The sequence below is a fragment of the Onychostruthus taczanowskii genome, unplaced genomic scaffold (assembly GCF_017590055.1).
Source record: "Onychostruthus taczanowskii isolate IOZ18803 unplaced genomic scaffold, ASM1759005v1 scaffold31, whole genome shotgun sequence".
Taxonomy (NCBI): Eukaryota; Metazoa; Chordata; class Aves; order Passeriformes; family Passeridae; genus Onychostruthus; species Onychostruthus taczanowskii.
Genome location: NW_024500461.1, coordinates 8,195,951 through 8,214,683, shown reverse-complemented (window position 1 = coordinate 8,214,683; position 18,733 = coordinate 8,195,951). Strand labels below are relative to the sequence as shown.

General features: G+C 36.8%; 1 protein-coding gene across 1 annotated transcript in view; it reads left to right on the top strand.

Annotated features, from left to right (window-relative positions):
• Positions 1-223: 223 nt before the first annotated feature.
• The window catches only part of ANKS1B (ankyrin repeat and sterile alpha motif domain containing 1B), a 406,509-nt gene continuing 387,999 nt past the window's right edge, over positions 224-18,733 (top strand). Inside the window, exon 1 of the mRNA XM_041409745.1 lies at positions 224-357. Coding sequence (XP_041265679.1) covers positions 224-357 — 134 coding nt within the window. The remainder of the gene's footprint in view (positions 358-18,733) is intronic.

The following is an 18,733-nucleotide window of genomic DNA, read 5'->3' as shown; positions in this document are numbered from 1 at the left end:
CCTTCTTCCACACTCCACCCAGAAATGATCCAGTGAAACTAGGAGGAGGTGATTCTCCTCCTCCCTCCTGCTGCTGCTCCTGCTGGTCTGGAAGGGACTGCAGGAATCTCTGCTGTGCTCTGCTCTGAGGCAGGGTCTGGGGAGGGGAGAGCGTTCTGTGGAGGGAGGGGGCCGCAGTGCCCGGGGTGCAGCTCTCCCGGGGGGGGCTGCTTGGTTCCCGACCATGGGGAAGGACCAGGAACTGCTGGAAGCCGCTCGCACTGGGAATGTGGCTCTGGTGGAGAAACTCCTCTCTGGGAGGAAAGGAGGGATCCTGGGCAGTGGATCTGGAGCTATTCCCTTATCCAGCTTACTGAGGTAGGGACATCGTTCCTCATCAAATGCTGGGGATATTAACCTGTTCTTCCCTATCATCATTATCATTGCCCCTCTCATCTTCATTTCCATTCCTGCATCCTTCATAGTAACAATAAATCGTTCACTCTCTCGCCAAGTACAAGCATGCCAGGGTTTAAAGTCACAGGCAGTCATTTTATTAATATAGTGGTACTGAATTTCCTGCCTTCAATGCGTCTGCAGGGTCCTTGTTCATTCTGTTACTAGCTGTGGTGCAGAACTTATGTTTTGACTGCTGGGCTCATACATACAATGTATTAATTACCCTTCATTTGATATTTCCATCTTCAAATTGCTACTTTAATCGCAGAGGGAAGTGTTTATCACAGACAAGGCATTGCATCGTGGAATTCTGTGTAAAAAGACATAGCTTCACCCCATACCCTCACCCATAGCTTCTACCCTTGCTTGCAGAGGAAATTAGGCATGCCATCGTAATAAGCCTACAAAACAAAGAAAGGGAATTTTTTTTTTTTTTTTTTTTTTTTTTTTTTTTTTTTGTGGGAGATCATCGAGGCAGAGGAGGTGTAAAACTTAGGGAGCAGGTTAGGTAAGAGCAACATTACTTTCAAGGTACCTGGATTTAGTGGAGTGAAACTGGGTTACTGGCCATGTTGGGTGATAGGGCTTAACTTCAGACATTAGTTGTATCTCCTGCGATCTCCAGCATAGCTTTGATCGTAAGTTTCATCATGCTCTTAAGTCAGAGCGTTGTCACAATAATTTATGGCATTTGACTGTATTCAAAGCAGAGAAGGTCTGCAGTACACAGTCCAGTGCTAGTGTTCAACACTAAACTAGGCATAGCAAAAGAAGACAAAATGACCTGAAACACTGTTGACCTAGAACTTGAGTAAATTGGGGGTTTGGATTGGTTTTTTGTTCCTTAAAGAAAGAAAAGGCCTAGCACAATGGAAATTGATTAAATTAAAATGTATTTATGATTATCTTGCCAGTACCTCTTGTCAAGGTATTTATATTATTTCCGAGTTCCCTATCAGGGAAAATTTTATGTTAACTCTCCAAAATAATAGTGTTTATACTCTCTTACAAAATCTTGCTATTTTAAAACTAGGTTTAGTGCTGTAAACAACAACAGTTCAGGTATTCATAGTTTACCAAAGTTCTGTAGTGCCCCAGTTCAATTAGCTATTGCACCACTGCTGAATTACTAGCCCATTGACCAAAATCAAAACACACCATGTGATTGCTTTTTGTACTGTACTCGAATAAGCTGCTTAGGAAGAAGTGTGCCAGCTAGTCAGTTGAATTTGAAACATGATACCCACTTTTCTAAGTACAGCAGTAAGTTCAGTACAATGACTGGCCATTTATAATCTAATTCTAACACATGGTTTGTGCAGTGGTTTTCTCCAGGGCTAGTGCCTGTGCTGTATTCTTGCACTGTTGATTTCATGTTGTATATTGTGAGTTCTGTATATCCAGAGCATTTGCTTGTGCTTGCCTCCCTTTATTAAACAGCACTGTTGTATGTTGTGCACACAGAACACGTGAACTGTGTGTTTTGTATACACAGGTGGGTCATCACAGTCCTTGTTTGTTACTCGGGATTGAAGAATTTTAGGCTGTAAAGTCAACTGGCTTTTTTTTTTTGTCTTTCCTGGAAGTGCACTTAGCTTGAAGAGAAGTAAAGCAGAGTAAAACATACACTGTTTAATTTATGGCATTTCTTACTAATGTCAGCAAGAATGTCTATGGCTTTCTGTAAACACAGTTTCAAAAATTAAGAGTGAACTTTCAGCTGTACACTGCATCCAGCTGTATGATGAAATATTTCCAATCTAGAAAGAATTCAGTAAGCATCATTAATGATGCTTAAATGTTCACAGTCTTAAAACACTGTGGATCATAGGACTTTTTAGAGGGTTCAGTAGGAACACTCAAAGCAGAAACTGGTATGCATTAAGTAAATGTTTTTAAAGAAAGAATTATATGTGATAGGCATTTTGACATAGCTTTTTTTTTTTTTTTGAAATGTTCCATGATCTAACTGATGCCATTAATTATGAATTCAGTCCAGAATGACATGCAAAATTAAGGTTGGATCTATCTTGGTACAGAAAACACGGAAACAATGTGAGAGTCATATGAACATCCTGATCCTGTTTGGGAAATCAACACTTATGGAAAATAGCAAAGCTGTAGAAGAGCCATACTTGTACAATATAAAAGTTTGAATTTGAGGGGGATCCAAAGATTTTTTTTTAAATAGAAAAGCTGAAAAAGTTTACTAGTAGAGCTATGTTGGTATCTTTGCATACAGTTTATTAGAATAAAAACTTTTGATAGTTGTTAAAAAAAAAGCAACAGAGAAAATATAGAGACATAAATTTTCTTAATTTTATTTCATTTTTAGGAATTATTTTGACAGTAACTCCTGCTGTTTTGTTGATCATAATTATTGCTCAGTTTCTAGAATGGTGCCCCAGGACTGTATGTGTCCCACTGTGGTGAGAAAGGTCCATGATGGTCTTTCTTTCTGCTCTTGGCAGTGCTGTTTCTAGTGTTAGGTTGGAAAAGTCCAATGCTTTCAGCTTGCATATGGACTAATACTGTGCCTGATGCGTTGGTCTGGGTGGTAGGACTACATTGATCCTTTGGATTTCTTCCAAGTCCTGAAGACAGCTCAGTTTATGTGGCTGAACGCTCTGTGGATAGACATGAGTTTCTGGTGGAAATTTGCTTTACAGTAATTATGTGCCCTTTGAATGAAATTTTGTATTCATAAATTGAAAAATACACATTGATTGTTATCTGAACCAATGAATAAACTATCTGAGCTCTGATGTCCTATTTACATTTTTATAACAGTTTTTTTTCTTAATGATTAATGTGTTTTATGGTACTTGGGGGGAAAATAGGGCAAACTTTTGTATGGGTATTCTATAGTTGAACCTATTTGTTGATGCTAATTGCAGACTAAATTATATACATTTTAAAGACCTGACTTCTAACTCCTAAGTCATTAAATTATGACAACAGTTCAAGAAAACAGCTCTGTTCTGAAAGGCTATTTAAGCACACATATAAATGTATAAAGGAATTCCTGTGAGAATTTAAACACATGCTTAGAGTATGTGCAAAGTGCATAAAAATGATATATGCTTAATTAAGACCTCATATGCACCCTGATATCTGTAATACTTACTACATAATATCTCGTGGCCAGACTGGTTTATCTAAAGCAATGACAACAAATCAGTGATGTTTGACTGTGTGGACTGTACCTCATTTCAGCTTAGGAGGAGCTTTGGAAGGCTGCTCTGGGTCAGTTTGTGCCCCCTGCCTCAATATCCATAGTTTGTTCTTTATTATAAAGATTGTGGCTCAGTGTAGCAAAGGTGAATTTCTCAGGTGGAAAGATCAGCATAAAGCATTGCAACATACTAGAGCAAGTAACCTAAGTAAACACCTGAGGTAATTTAGTTGCTTAAACTTGGGTACTTATTGGTACTTTAGGTGCCCAGGTGTTTTCTGAATGGAATGATGGACTTTGACAAAGAACCAGGAACTCTGGAGATACATCTAAATTCTTGGGGTGATACACTAGGGCGTCTGAAGCTGTGTTACATGTTTTGCCTATGGTCTCTAACCCAAAACATTAGTGCAGGGCTGGGGTCTCTTCTTTTACTATATTGAGACACCTCATAAAGCATTCAAAGTTTAGAAGACTTAAGTCTAAATTTATTTTTTCTGTTTCTTTGTGGATTCCACTGCCTGGAATTGTCATACATTAGTATATAAAATATGTTTCATATTAAAAAAAATTTTTTTTGAAGTTTAGAATTAGGGATTTTTTTTCCAGATTGCAAATAGAATTTTCACATATTTTTATGTGATTTCACTGGCTCTTATATTATTCCAGTGTAAACACAAAAACTTGACAGTAAAATCCGACAGTCTTTCTAACAGAATGTATCATTTAATTTCCGTATCCCAAATTCTTAAATGTGTATTAAAGGATTTAACACATAGGAAGAGTAAAGTGTTTCTAACAAACCTGGTATTTTAAATTTACTTCATTTGATTATCTCTGTATATGTAGCATGTTTTAATTGACCAATCAGTTTTTCATTGCTGGATAAAGACAGCCTTCATTTCTTTCAAAGAGTTTTTAGGACAAATAACTTTGGAGGTTTTAATGTATGTCAGAGACCTTACCTCATTTTGCCATGTGTAGCCATGCACATGCCCGTTTGTTCTAAGTTACTAGCAGGAATGGATAGTTTTTGATTATAGTCTTTTTAAACTGTAGATGTCAAAAGAGCTTTGCATTTTTAACAGGACTGTGGGATTGAATATTAATTAATATGAACTGGCACAGAGTAGTAGGGAAGGCTGAATTGGCCCTTTTTTGCTCTTTGTTGGCTGCTGCCATTACACAGCATGAGAGGGTGGAGCAGCCTGCCTGGAGCTGGTTCTTTCCCCTTCCACATTTGGCACTGTGGCAGGGAATGGTTTCTTTCCTTGCTCAGCCTTACTTAGCGCAGCTACACCATGTGTAGGCCTGGCCCAAGTTATTTCTCCTCTAAAGTGTAAGAAACACGGCAAGCAGATTGTCAGTCTGGGAGTTGCAATCTGTTTCCTCATCTGTTTCTCAGAGCAGTGTCTTGCTTGCAGCAAAGCCACAGTTTAGCCTGATGGCCTCAGTGCGTGCTGAAAACCACACAAATCCTCTTCTGTCCTTGTGCAGAGCCCTCTGATTCATTCAGCTTCCTTTGCAAAAACAGATCACACTTGGTAGGCCTTGTAGAGCAGCAAATATTTGAAATATTGAAATAATCTATGAAGTTTTAAAGTTTTTTCATGTTATCATTTGAATAACAAATTGATCATCTTAACAAGAATAAGGGATCTATTTCTGTTTATCATTACAAATAGCATTGTTTAAAGTAAGGGGAACTTTCTTATGTTCTTTTATAGTGAGATAGTATTATGTGAGGCTTGCACTACCAGAGTTCTGAGCTCACATAATTCCAAGATATTTATTTCAGACAACCAGCACAGAAAATAAAATGGAAAGTATTTATTACATAGTTCAATGCGTCATCCAGTTAGTCTATTTCTAATTTTAGTTATACTACTTTTAATTAATGAAGGGGTTTGCACTGATGTCCTAAGCAGAGACCAGCATTCCCAGATTTTCCAATTACCTTCTTTATCCTGTTAGAGAAGTTAATCTAATTCTTTTGAGGACATATTTAATCTTTCTTCTTTTTGCCTTTCAGTATGGAATGCAAACTAATAATCAGGCCACAGTTAGTTTATGCTTTTTGGTATTAGTGATAGTTGACTGCTGCGTTGACTCTGCTTTCCCTTGCAAATGTGTGAGCTTCTGTTACCCTTAATTTTGTTATCTTCTACCCTTCTTAGACTTATTTGTATTCTTTTTTTGATAAATGCTTTCAATCAAAGTTTAGACAACATTTTATCTATTGAACTCCTTAGATTTCTTCTCTAGTTTGAAATATTTACAACATGTAAAGGTAGCAATATAATGATATCCAGGACATCTGATAGATGGTAAAGGGCAAGGCAATTCTCAAAGTCTGTGTAGTAAATCTTCCGTAAGAGTTCAGTGATCCCAGATTTAAGCTATGTTAAACATCTCCTTACTCCAGAAATAGTTTTCTGTATATTGGTCAAGTGTTTGTTCTATTAGTTTTCTAAATTGATGGACCAAATGCAAAAAATGACCAGCAAGAACTAGAGATCTAGTGTAGATCTAGTGTAAAGGTGATTTTAGTAAAGTAATTTTATCTGCCCATAGATAGGATCAAGATTTGGTAACTGTACTGGGAGGACTGATAGAGTTTATATAGATAGAACCAGGGAAATTTGACAAACGCGTTAAAAGGAGAAGGTAAGGAAAAAGCCTTCAGAATACTGAAGTGTCTGTAACTTAATACTTTTAGAATTCTTGTAGAATTCTTAGCCACTAGATGGCTAGTATCTAATTTCACAGAGGATCCTATAAAGTCATTGTGATCACCACTGTGTTTCCCCTCTTGTCTAATATTTATAATTTAGAGGTCTGGTAATTCAGTAGAATTAATGCTGCTGTGTAAATTTTTGACATTGACATGACATTACTCTTTTTAAGTAGCAATGTTATAGTAGAACTAAAAAGGGAAATAAACAAAAAGGAGTGAAGAATTATGTAATCTGAAAGGTCTGCTATTTTGTGAAGGTTGGAAATGTTATGTGAAGCAAATACAGATGCTTTAAGGGGAGGTGTTTTTACAATCACTGCAGTAGGGATCCAGGACATAGCCATGGTTCCAAAATTCTACAGTTAGATTTTTTTATTTGCCTCAGCTTCTGTTTGTATGAGTATTCCTGGATGAGCTGCTAAGGAGTGCTTACAGCTCTAGGCCATTTTTAAAAATGTTTCTGACAAAGGCACTAGTTGAAGGATCCTATAAACCACTTTAATTTATGCAACTGGTATATAATCTGTAAGGGACAGTGTAATGTAGAGTACAGTTGCAGTGCCTTTTCTTCAGCAAACTTAGTCTGCTCACCTGAGGAGGTGACAGATACAAGAGTTCTGCAGCTAGAATTCCCTTCTGCCATGGAATTTCTCTGCTGGCCACTTCCAGTTAGAATACACGTCCTAATCCTGTAGTAATACTTCAAGGTAAAATATATTGACAGCTTTTAATGTTAAATGTGTAAGGCATAGTATGCAATGTTAATTTCTGCCTACTCAAATGATATTTTCATGTGCATGGACCCTTTTGGAAAGTAGGGAATACATTTTTTTAACCTTCTAGCCTTTGTTGGACTACCTTATCTATTTTTTAATTACTTTTTCCTGGTGACAGTATTTTCAGTATGATCACTGCATTAAGTGATCAACAACTGTTCTGCACCTCACTTAACATCTATTAATTTCTAATAATGTACAGGTATCTGCTGTAAGAAAGGTTCTGTGAGATTTAATTCCACAAGGTTATACTTTTATTATAATAATTTTACACTGTTTCCTATGTATTGCACATACATTTTCTAAAGCAAGAAAAAAATACTCAAATGACATCTTGAGTGCATTTTAGTTGCTCTTTAAAACAGCCAGTGGCAGCTATGTTTATGTAGGTGTTGATGTCAGTGCTAGGTGTCTAAGTTCCTGTTACAGGCATTGGAGATCTATTCAGTTAGGGAGCATAGAGAGTGACTGAGCTCACCCCAAAGTGGATATTGAGTGATTTTATTTCAAGATGAAACATATCCCTTCTTTAAATATTTTTGTAGGTAAACATTGAAGAACAGGAAAGCAATTGTAATTGAAAGTGTATGTAGAATATATTAAAAATGACCACTTATATAGGTAGGTTGAAACTAAATTTGGGTAGAATGTCTTTCCTTCTGTGTTGTATAGCTGGTTTGGGTTAATTCAGGAACAATAGACAGTGGGTACTGATCAATAATCAGTAGATTAGCTGGCCAAGGGGCAGAATTCTGGATGGTTGAAGTTAGAGAGACATGAAAATTGCTTAAAATGCATGATGTTGTATCACATGAGGTTTATTGAAAATGCTCCAAGTGTACAAGAAACAAATTAGAAAACATGAGTTGGAGTTGAAACTTTGGAAGATAGGAAAGGCAAAAGTAAATACGTTGACATCAAAAGAAAATATGGACTCACTGCTTGGTGGGGCAGAAGACCTAGAGACAAAGCTCATGGACAAGGCTTTCTGTGGACTTGTCTTTTCTGCTTTGATTGTTTGGCTGTAAAGTTTGACTTGCCAGCTTTCAAAACAGTCCCCACGGTAGAGAAGGATCAGGGGAACATTTACATTTGAGGAACCAGTATTACTGTGAGGCCACTGTTAATTTTTGGAGGATTGTGTCAAACATGGGAAGTTTGTGGTGACTTTAAAAAAAAAATGTCATGCCCATGTTCAGGAAGAGCAAAAGGAAGGTTTTGGGGTCACCTGGCTCATGAGTCTCTCCTAAGTCCTAGAGAAAGTTCAGAGCATATCCTCATGCATGTAATGCCTGCACTCACAAAGGATAACACAACTGATAACAGCCAACATGGATTTACTGAGCTTAAATCATGCCTGAACAACCTTAATTGCTTTCTACAACATGAAAATTGTGTCTGTGGACAAGGAGAAAACCATGGTCTTTTACCTCAGAGCAGTCTTGGTCAAAATAATGAGATATGGACTGAATAAGAGGATGATGATAAGATGGGTTGAAACTTGACTGAACTGTAAGAAGGTGTGAACAACAGTACAAAATCCAGCTGCTGGTGTCTACTAGGGGGTTCCCTCAGGATTCAAGGGCCAGTATTGATTGCAACATGTCACGTATAGCAGGTTTGTAGATGACACCAAACTGTGGCAAAAATATTCATATGAGGAATTGCTGTGAGGAGGGACCTGGACAGGCTGGAGAAATGGGTTCATTGGAGCCTCATGAAATTCAGGCAAAAACATTGTGTAGTCCTTCACCACCACAGGTTCTTGTGCTGGAGTTGGACAGTTTTATGTGTTGTACATCTTTTTCTGACATGTTAGTCATTACAAAACCACAAATATCACACTTAGTCTTTGAATTCAGACATTAGTAACTTCTTTCTCCTGTAGGAAGTGGTGTGATTGGTACGTGGATTTTCTCTTAATCCTTCATAGCCTGGACAAGTGCTGAAATAGGTTAAGTTATTAAATATTCACATTGTCACAGTGTGAGAAGTGTCCAAGAGATAGGTATCTTTTAGAGAAAATAAGGAAAAAGAAGAGTTTTATAAATCAGAATTGGGACTATCTTTTGAACTAAGTATTTTCTGCATATTGCATATTGCTTGAATTTTGCTTGCTTCAGCACTGCATATTGCTTGAATTTTAAATCTTCATGATAAAACTTTCCGGTGTAGTTTTTACTGGTATTCTGAAAATTAAGTCTTGAGTTTGATGTCTTCCATGTTAACTTACTGACTTTCTAGGGTCATTGTTTTCTATTTTTAGGTGTCACTCCATATGAATAGTGAATCTCTAAGTTATTTTTTGCGAATTAACATCCCCAGCATATTCATATTAGCAGTTTGACCCCAGAATCTCAATTAAGTCATTGGTAAGGTTTCTTAAAAACATAATTTGCACTTATTTTTAGTTTTCAGCTTTCTCAAGTAATTATTTATGCACTTTCGTGTCCTTCTTGTCATCTGGATAGTTAATTTGTCAAAATGTGCTCATAAGTGATTTGCAATCACCCTGCTTCCTGTTTTGTGCACATTTATTGCAGAGCAGTATCTTGCATAACCAAGTGGTAGATTTGCCAGGGATATTCTCACATGATGTGCACAAGTAATGCTTCAGAGAACCAAATAAATGATTTGTGGAAATAAAGCACGCGGCATGTAGTATGTGAGCATGTTACAAATCTGTTGTTTGCCTGTCACAAGAGATAAATCTATCCTGTATATTCCTACTTTCATGTACACTATGCAAGTCTTGATTTCACAGGGAGAGGACTCTCGTCATAAGCAGAAAATGAAGCCTCTAAAGATGTGGAATAATATATGATCTGGGTGAGGAGATGAGGGTAGAAGACAGATGGAGACCTGAGTCAAGGTATTTGGAGTGGTTTGGCAAGCAGGCTGTACGTTAAACTCCAAAATGATTGGTGAAGGAAATGGGTAGAAGAACTGAGATTAGGAATAAGAACTGAGACTGACCATGGCAATCAGCAGCACTGAGGACAGTGAGAGAAGTTTAGGAGATAAGCTATGAGGAACAGGGCAGAATAAAGAAAAATTCATTCAGCAGAATTGAAAGAAAATGTATATGCACTGAAATATAGTTTTCATTCAAAGCCTGAAATTTTCATATTTCCTTGCTATATTTGTGAAATGCATTTGCAAACTGTCTCCTTTTCTTTAGTGCTGAAATAAATTGTTATAATAGTGGTTAATAAAGGGCCAGCAGTCATGCCGTTAGTTTAAGTGGAAGAAGTGGTTATGATAAATCATCTAGTAAAGTTTTGCCCAGATGACACTACAGGGTGAAATTTCAGGAGTTTTAGTTTGCTTTTTTTATGAATGACAAAATTAAGGTTGCCAGTGAAATTTTTAGGTGTCCCACTGAATGCAGGCATTACATGTTTTTTTTAATGACACAATCTGTAGTGTTTTCCTCACTTTCCTTACTTGTGGCCCCGGATAGACAGTACTCATTAAATAAGCAGTTATTCAGCATTTTTAACTTACTACTCAGTGTTTAGCCCTGAGCCGCATTTTCTGCACAAAATTCAAACTCTTCTCTAGAAAAAGAATGATAAAGAATGATTAATTTTTCTCCTGGGCTTTTGGTTTTTTTTTTTTTTGGTGATGTTTGTCACTATGGTATCTGACTGTTTCACAGCATTAATGAGTTTACTGTCCCTGTACTTCAGTGACTGGGAAGGGTTTTAATATCTGCACTTAAAAATGCTGACTGAAGCACTCTTAGATTATGGTGAGAAGTATGTGTTGAATTGGTGTTTCCATCTGGTGACTTCCAAGAGCTCATTTTTCAAAAGGTTTAATATAGATAGTGTAAAATTATAGGAGTGGCTCTTCATGGTCAGAATGAATGTCTGTCTAGTGAAGTACTCTGCTCCAGTTTTGACTGGGAGTCAAGAGCCTGTTCTTAGGAGAATATAGTGGCAAAGCAAACACGTAGTATGTAACAGTTTCTCCAGTGTACTCTCACAGCTCTTAGCAATTTACAGCAGCTTTCTACAACAGATGTATTGTCTTTGTATTAAATAGCTCCAATGGATTTTTTTCTTCCATGCATTTGTTCAATTGGTCTTTGAAGCAATGGAAATTTTTAGCATTCATGACATCTCACAGTAAGGGTTTCACATCTTAATGAAGTATTATGTGAAGAACATTCTCTGTAAATTAAGTAGCATTTTAGATGTTCAAATGCATGAAGATCTGTTCAGATATTCAGAGATTTGTTACTGGAGAACAGATGTGGGTAGAATTCAGTTCCGTGGTGCAGCGTTAAACTGCTGTTCCTGTTCTTACCTTGTTCAATTAATTTAATAAATAACAATGCACCTTTAAATACTTTTGATTTTAAAAAAGAGAAGAGTTTTTATTCAGTCATCCCCATTCTAGGGGTTAGGCCTTCAACTGTTCCAAGATTATTCATTGCATAATAAAAGGAAATCATGTGATTTAAGACTATTATTAATACTTATGTGTTAGTAGGATGACTTAGCACCAGAATTTTAATCCTTGCCTTTGCAATCTCAACAATTTTAATAATTTCTGTGTATAGTTATGTGTATATTTCCACAAAATATATTTTTTCCAGAGTAAATAATATTTCTTTTGAGATTGTAAATATGGACTATCCGTATGGTGATGAACAGAAGACAAAAAGAAATTTGAGATACCTCTAATAACTTAAAAAAACCCTACAACTCCTGATGTGTATCCAATATGTTTATGAGACATTATGTAGAATTTAAGATGCTGGAGGATGTTTTTTTCCCTTTTTTTTCTTTTTGGTGACTAGTGATACTCATTTGAACAAGATTCCCTTATATTACCTGAAACAGCAAAAGTGAGGCAAGAAAAATCAAACTTTAATTGTTGAAAGTAAAGTGTGAAGATGAAATGAAAGAGCTGTGTGTAGGGGAAAGATGTTATTTTCCTCTCTTCTCTTGTGGGAAATAGTTATTGAGGAAACAACAAGGTCATTCCCCAGTGATGGAATATTTCCTCTTATGCACTAGAAAGATAGTTTGAGGCATGAATGGGATGTGTATAATTTTCTCACTTAAACTCTGAACCACTACTAATGAGTTACTTCAGAAGAGAAGCCATTCCTGGTCCGTGGTACTTACTGTGTTGCTACTGCTTAACCAAAACAAGAGAGGAGCTTCAGCACTGAGCATCCATGTCTCTGTCATTCAAGCAAGAAAGAGTTATACAGGCATAAATGGCATAAAAGGAATAAAAGCAGCAGAAATCTTGTAATGCGTCTCTAGTGCCTGAATAGTTTTTGCTGTGGCATGAACTGTTGCAATGTTTGCGCTCCTTCTTTTGCTTTAAAGCTCAACTGGTTGCAACGGGACACAGACTGAGGAAATGAGTTTTGAGAAAAGCAAGTGAGGTTGTTTAGAAGTGTCTGCTTTTTAAAATGCCAAGGGAGCATCCTCCTTGTTAGGCTGCCTATTTCAGTAGATAACCTCCAGGGAATAAATCATCTAATTCTGATGGTGGTAAGAGATGAAGAGATTTCTTCCTTTCCCTCAGTAACTAAATATTGTTTTCGTAGGATTTTTTCTGATCACCATCATCCCTTCTTTTCCCACTACAATTGTGATGCCCAGCTTGAAAGGGGGGAAAAATTTAGGATGTCAAGAATCCTGAGGATGCTTATGCCAGCCTTGGAAAAGAGAACCTTGCTGCAGATATTCACCTCAAGGCCAGGGCATCCATATGAAAAAAAAAATAAAAATATCTGGGTTAATGACTTTGGTGAATGCAGAAGGCACTAAGCTGGAAATGGCATCGAAAAATTGAATGTAAAGCAGAATTCATTGGGTAGTTTGAAAGAAAAGACACAGATCAAAAATGTAAGATCAGGGGTATGGGACTGATTTACAAAGTAGGGCATGATAATTTCCTGGACAAAATGGTAGAGGTCTGTTTTCAGAACCTTCCGCAAAGACCGATGAAAACTTTTGAGGTGGCAAATAAATTTATTTAGAGAGTGATAAGAAAATACATGCAGGTGGTTGGGTGTCGTCTGGTCTTTGCCCAAGAGACCCATGGTACATGTGGATGAATTGGCCTAGCTACTTGGGAAAATGCCAAAACCAAACCCACTATCTCTGAAAAATGGCAGAAGGAAGAAACTCAGCCCTTTTGTGGTATTTCTGTTAAAATATGTTCTTGGGTGAAAAAAAAAAAACCAACAACTCAGTTGAGACTGAGAAAGCAGGCCTCAGGATTATTTTTTAAAGGATAGAGCCAGAATGTCTAGACTTCTTTCTTTGAAAGTTTACTACTTTGGCTAGTCTTCATAGTAGCTAATTACCCAAATCTATGACAATATGACTTTGTTAAATTACACAAGATGTCAGCATTTCTGAGTGTCACACTTCCTAAAGAGGAATTAAGAGCAATTATTGAAGGAGGTCAGCTCATAATATCCATCTCTCTTGATGAGTTTCATTTGACTTGTGACAGCAACTGTCATGCAGCATGCATTACTGTAGTCTTCTGGGATTCTTGGAAAAGTGCAGAATACAGTTGAGATTTTCTCCATGAAAATGAGCCTCTTGGTAAAATTGACAATTCATTATATCCCTGAAAAGTTGGGTCTTTGGGGATTTTTTTTCTCAGCTCCATAGAAAGCAATCTATGTACCAGATTAATTTCACAGTATTGCACTGCCAAACTTATTGGGCATCAGATGAACCTCGGGTAAAGCATACAGAACTCAGCAAAGGATGGCTTTCTTTACACTGTAACTATAAGGCAGATGCTACCTTTCAAAGCAGTTGAATTGACACTCACGTAGGGAGTTGTCAGGAACTATTTTAAATTTTCCAGAGCAACAAGGGAGGCTGTCCCAACTGGGAGAGCGCTGCTCAGGGCATATTCCTGCAATTTTAGTTGTATGGCCTAACATTCAGATCATCACAGGCAAAGGCAATATAATTTTGATGACAAATCTCTTTCCCTTTTCAGCTCCATTAGGGTACATTATTACACATCTAAGCATACAGAACTTGACAATAATATGAATGATTAAAATAGTTGTTTTTCATTTAAACCATTTTTGATTCTTGTGTGAAGAATTTCTTTCTAAAGATGTTTTAAGTTTAGTTTTCATGGGCATCATGCAAAGAAGTTTTAGCTAGATTTGAAAATGCTTAGAAACCTGGTAAAAAACACCTGGGACTAAGATTAGAGGTTTGTGACCCACCTTAAAAATTGTCAGAAAAGGAAAAAGTAGCCTGACTTTAACTTCTCATTTGAAGTGTAATATGTCTCTTAGTTTGGTATTGTGCTGCTGTGCTGAAGTTAGCTGTATGTAATACAGTACCTGACTTTTTCCATCATTTTCAAGTGGTTGTTTTTTGAGCAGGTTTTGGGGTCAGTAAGCATATGTAGCAATTACGGTATGCAAAGAGAAGTTTGCCTTGTATCCCTTCAAATGGATTCTCAGGCTTAAGCTGGGATCATTTATCTTTAAGATAACAGCTGAAGACTTGCACACCTAAACATTAGTTCACGTTCCAAATGAAGAAAATGCCTTTTGGCTAACAGCAGTGCATTCTGTAACTATACACTGACCGCATTAATGATATTGTGTAGCTGAGTGTTACTGCGCTAAATATTACACGTCTCCAATTCTGTTAGTGCTTTGATCATTAGATTCTCTTTTCCAATTGAAACACTATCAAGTTGTGTTTATGTGTTTCACTGTTAATCAATAGTGAGCTAGCCTATCAATTTCTCAATAGGTCAGTATTTTCCTCTACAGCTTAAAAACTTAAATGTAAATAATTGCTCACTTTATCTTCACACATCTCTTTTTTTTTTCTGTTGAGGGATGTTACTTCAATGCTAATGAGACAGGGCTGGGTATCACCATCCTCCAGAAAATAATGCAAGTGGGAGAAAACATACTGAAGATATTTTGCAAATAAATTTGAGTTATGTCTTGCCTATATAGGAAACCTTGAAAAATCTTGAAATGAGCTCAGTCACAGTTAGGTAGTTATGTGTCCATTTTCTAGATCTATGCTTCAGTGAAAAGAGCCAAGTTCTTTTCCTTAGAGGCATGCATCAATAATATGGTGATGTCGAAAGTGCATGTCCTCTTCCCTCCCAATCAATATATTTTTTTCAAGAAAGTAGAGGCGTTTGTATGTCTGTAGTTGTGCATGAATGTTTCACATAGCTCTGAAGAGCAGCTGGTAGTAAAATTAAAGCGGATAATTTTAAAAATATTTTTTTCAAAAACCAGCTTCAATGAAAAAAATATCAGCTTTTCTTTTTGAACTGTGGTAGTTTTTTTACTTGTTGGTGTCTAAGTTTCTGACCACAGAAACAGCATGGAGTGTAACAGAGCCCAAAACAGTAGTTAAGCTGATAACCCTGTAATTCACCTCTGATGTGGAGACAGGTTCAAGTCTCTGGTCTTATCCCAAGAGAGTTCTGTAATAACTGGTTTACCCAGCATGTACTTTTCCCCAGACCAAAGATTATCCAGAGTTACATAAAAATACTGAAAGAGATTAAAGATTTTAAATCCAAAACATACAAGCAGTGTTGGACATGACACTTGCTTGGGAAACAGAATGATGGTACAGGGTTACTTTAAGTTTAATATTCCCATCATAATCCAGCAGCGTTGAGTTTCACATTCTGTTATTTTCTGTTTAAAAAACTTAGAAGTCAATATGAAAAACCTCCACTTCAGAATGCTTCTTAGTTTAAGTTTCACATAGGAAAGTGGAATTACCAGAGACTCAAAATTTGGAAGTCAAATACTTTAGTGAATTCTAAAGGCAATTTGTTGTAAAGTAAGGGAGTGTTCTGTTTGTACTGTATTGAAACCTTTCTGAACCATAGCTTTCAATTCAATTGTTTTTGTGTGACAACATTTTGAGTAAGTAAGAAATGTGTTAGAGTGCTGTGATGGTAGATTCAGAAGTGTTAGCACTGTTTGAAGTGGACCTGCAGTTTTCTCTGTGGCATGGACTTCAAAGTGCAGGACTTTGAACTTCTCAGAGTATTATTACCATAATTTTATGGATTTAGCAGAACTGTGCAGTTATGAATGTATTGGTCGTAGGTTTGATTTGTTTAGGCACTGAACAAGATTTAAAACTGATCCTTTTTCAGATGAATATCATCAATCCATTCATGTCTGAGGTGAATTTTATATTTGTGCAATAATTTTCATCTGCTGAAATAATTACTATTCACATGACTTCTAGCTGAACTGGTTGGAGAAAAATACATTCATTAAAATATTACATTACTGAAATATATCACTTTGAAGCATAGAGGTCATTCTTTAATATCTCCATTTCTTTCTTCCCCTTTCCTCTGACCCCTCTCTCTTGGTTTCTCTGCCCACCTGCTCCCTCTGCCTGTTTTCCCCTTCTCTGCCTCTCTGTCCCCATCACTCTATCCCCATTAATCTATCTTTCCATTCATTCCTTTCTCACCACATCTCTGCACCTGCTTCTGCCCCAGCACCATCCCTCTCTTCTCTCTCTCCACCAGTTTAAGGCATAAAGAGAATCACCTGAGGCAAAATAATACAAGAACACAAATCAGGAAGTGCTGCCTATTGAGCTGAAAATAGTAAGATGGAAGGATACAGTGAAAAAGTAGTCTGAAAAGAGAGAAACTGGTGTCTTCATTTAGGAAAAAAGTTGGTGCTCCTGAGGATGAGCCGATGGCAAGTATGATTAGACTAAAACAGGACAAGTCACCCATAATCCCATCCAACATTAAAAAGGAGAAGTGTGAAATAGAGAAGACATGTTTAATTTAGAATATGGACATATGCTTGGCTTGTATACTCTTTTCTGTGAACCGAGACTTAGCGTAATAATAAGGATAGCAAGTATCCTAAAAAATTGTTGGATGATTTGATTGATTATACCTAAGTTTATTAAGAAATAAAAGCCTATGCAGAAATACCTGATAAGAACATAAAGTACTTCAGAAAAGAGAGCTGAAGATGAGGATGTCTGATATGTTTTCAGAGATAATTTAGATGACAGTGGAAAAAGTAAAAGTTGTGACTAGGGATTTCTGGCAGTAAAGAGAGAAGTTTTAGATCGCACACTTTTAATTGGCTTTGGTGATATTGCTAGATTGTGGTGGATGGGCCTTTTTAAATAATGTATTGTAAACAAAAGAACTTCACACATAAGTGCTTCAGATTTACAAGGGGGCTGCTTTGGAATAAGACAATTAAAGTAACAAAAAAGCAGGAAGAGTGAGGTACAGTGACTGGCTGATTGACTGGTTTGTAAAAAACCTGGAAACATGATTTTGTTAGTTAAAACATAAGCATGAATAAACATATTTATTTAGAAGAGATATGAAGAGAAGGTACAGAAGGGAAGTCTTCTCAGTATGCGATTGTCTTGAGAAAGAGATAGATCAGCTAATGAGTAAAAAAGCTGTCTTGCAGAGATAAAGGTCATATACTGGACTAAACTTCAAAATTCTCTTTCTCTCCTTCCTGAAGATCTTATGTCTAGGCAAAGAGTCATAGAAATTGGGGAGAGAAAATTTAGGATCTCTTAGATGCTGAAGTACTGGAAAGCATGGTGAAGTAACACACACCAATGTTATTTGTAAATGACATTATCTGTGTCAGGATCAACAGAGCCATCTAATAATCTATATAAGCTTCTCTTTAGATTTACATGTGTGGAGCAATGATACCCAGCCTAGGTCTACACAGAGCGAGCCTGGGTTTATCTGAACCTTCTTAGCTGAGATTCAGTGTCATGCAAATGTGGCTACAAATGTAGCTTCTTCCAGACTTCAGCTAGTTTTAGGAGCATTATAAATGCATACAGTTGGCTAAGAAGTGCTATTAAGTCCAAACTGGCTTTTGCAGGCAGTCCTATGTCTGTGTACCCACATTTGTCTGCAGATAGTCTGCCCATGAACTGTGGCATGTTGGTGGCATATTGTGTGTATCAATGAATGTTGTACATTACCACATGGTGTTCCTCAGATAAAATTCACTCCACTTTAATCGTGTGAGAGGGATGGTGCTCTCTTAGTTGTTTTCAGTATTTTATTTTCTCATTGTAGCTGTTAGTTTATGCTTTTGATGCACAGCTTGTAGGTGTTTCTATAAAGAGAATTCTTTTCCTTGCTTATTTCACAGCAGAGTTTTGCAAGTATAGTGCATTTATTTTCAAAAACAACCTTGTATGATGACAGGGTATTATTACTCCACTTTACAGATGGGTATGTGAAGCCCTGAGACACTAGGGTCAACATCATTGGGTAATTTTAGATGCCTGATTCAAAACACCTAAAACCTGCTTTCTGATTTTGAAGAATATTTGTCATCACAAACCATTTAAAAGTGTGAAGCAAAATTTCCTCTGACTAGCAGGCAACTGCATATAGTGCTTGTGCAGTTAAAACACAGAATATGAAGTGGGTACTCTGAAAGTTACATGCTTGACAATCATTCTTGTAAAGTTAGATTTAAGAGACTTTTCTACTGTCAGAAAACCTCTGTGGTACAAAAAGTCAGCATCTCTAGGTCAATAATGCACTACCCTCCATATAAATTTTTTCATT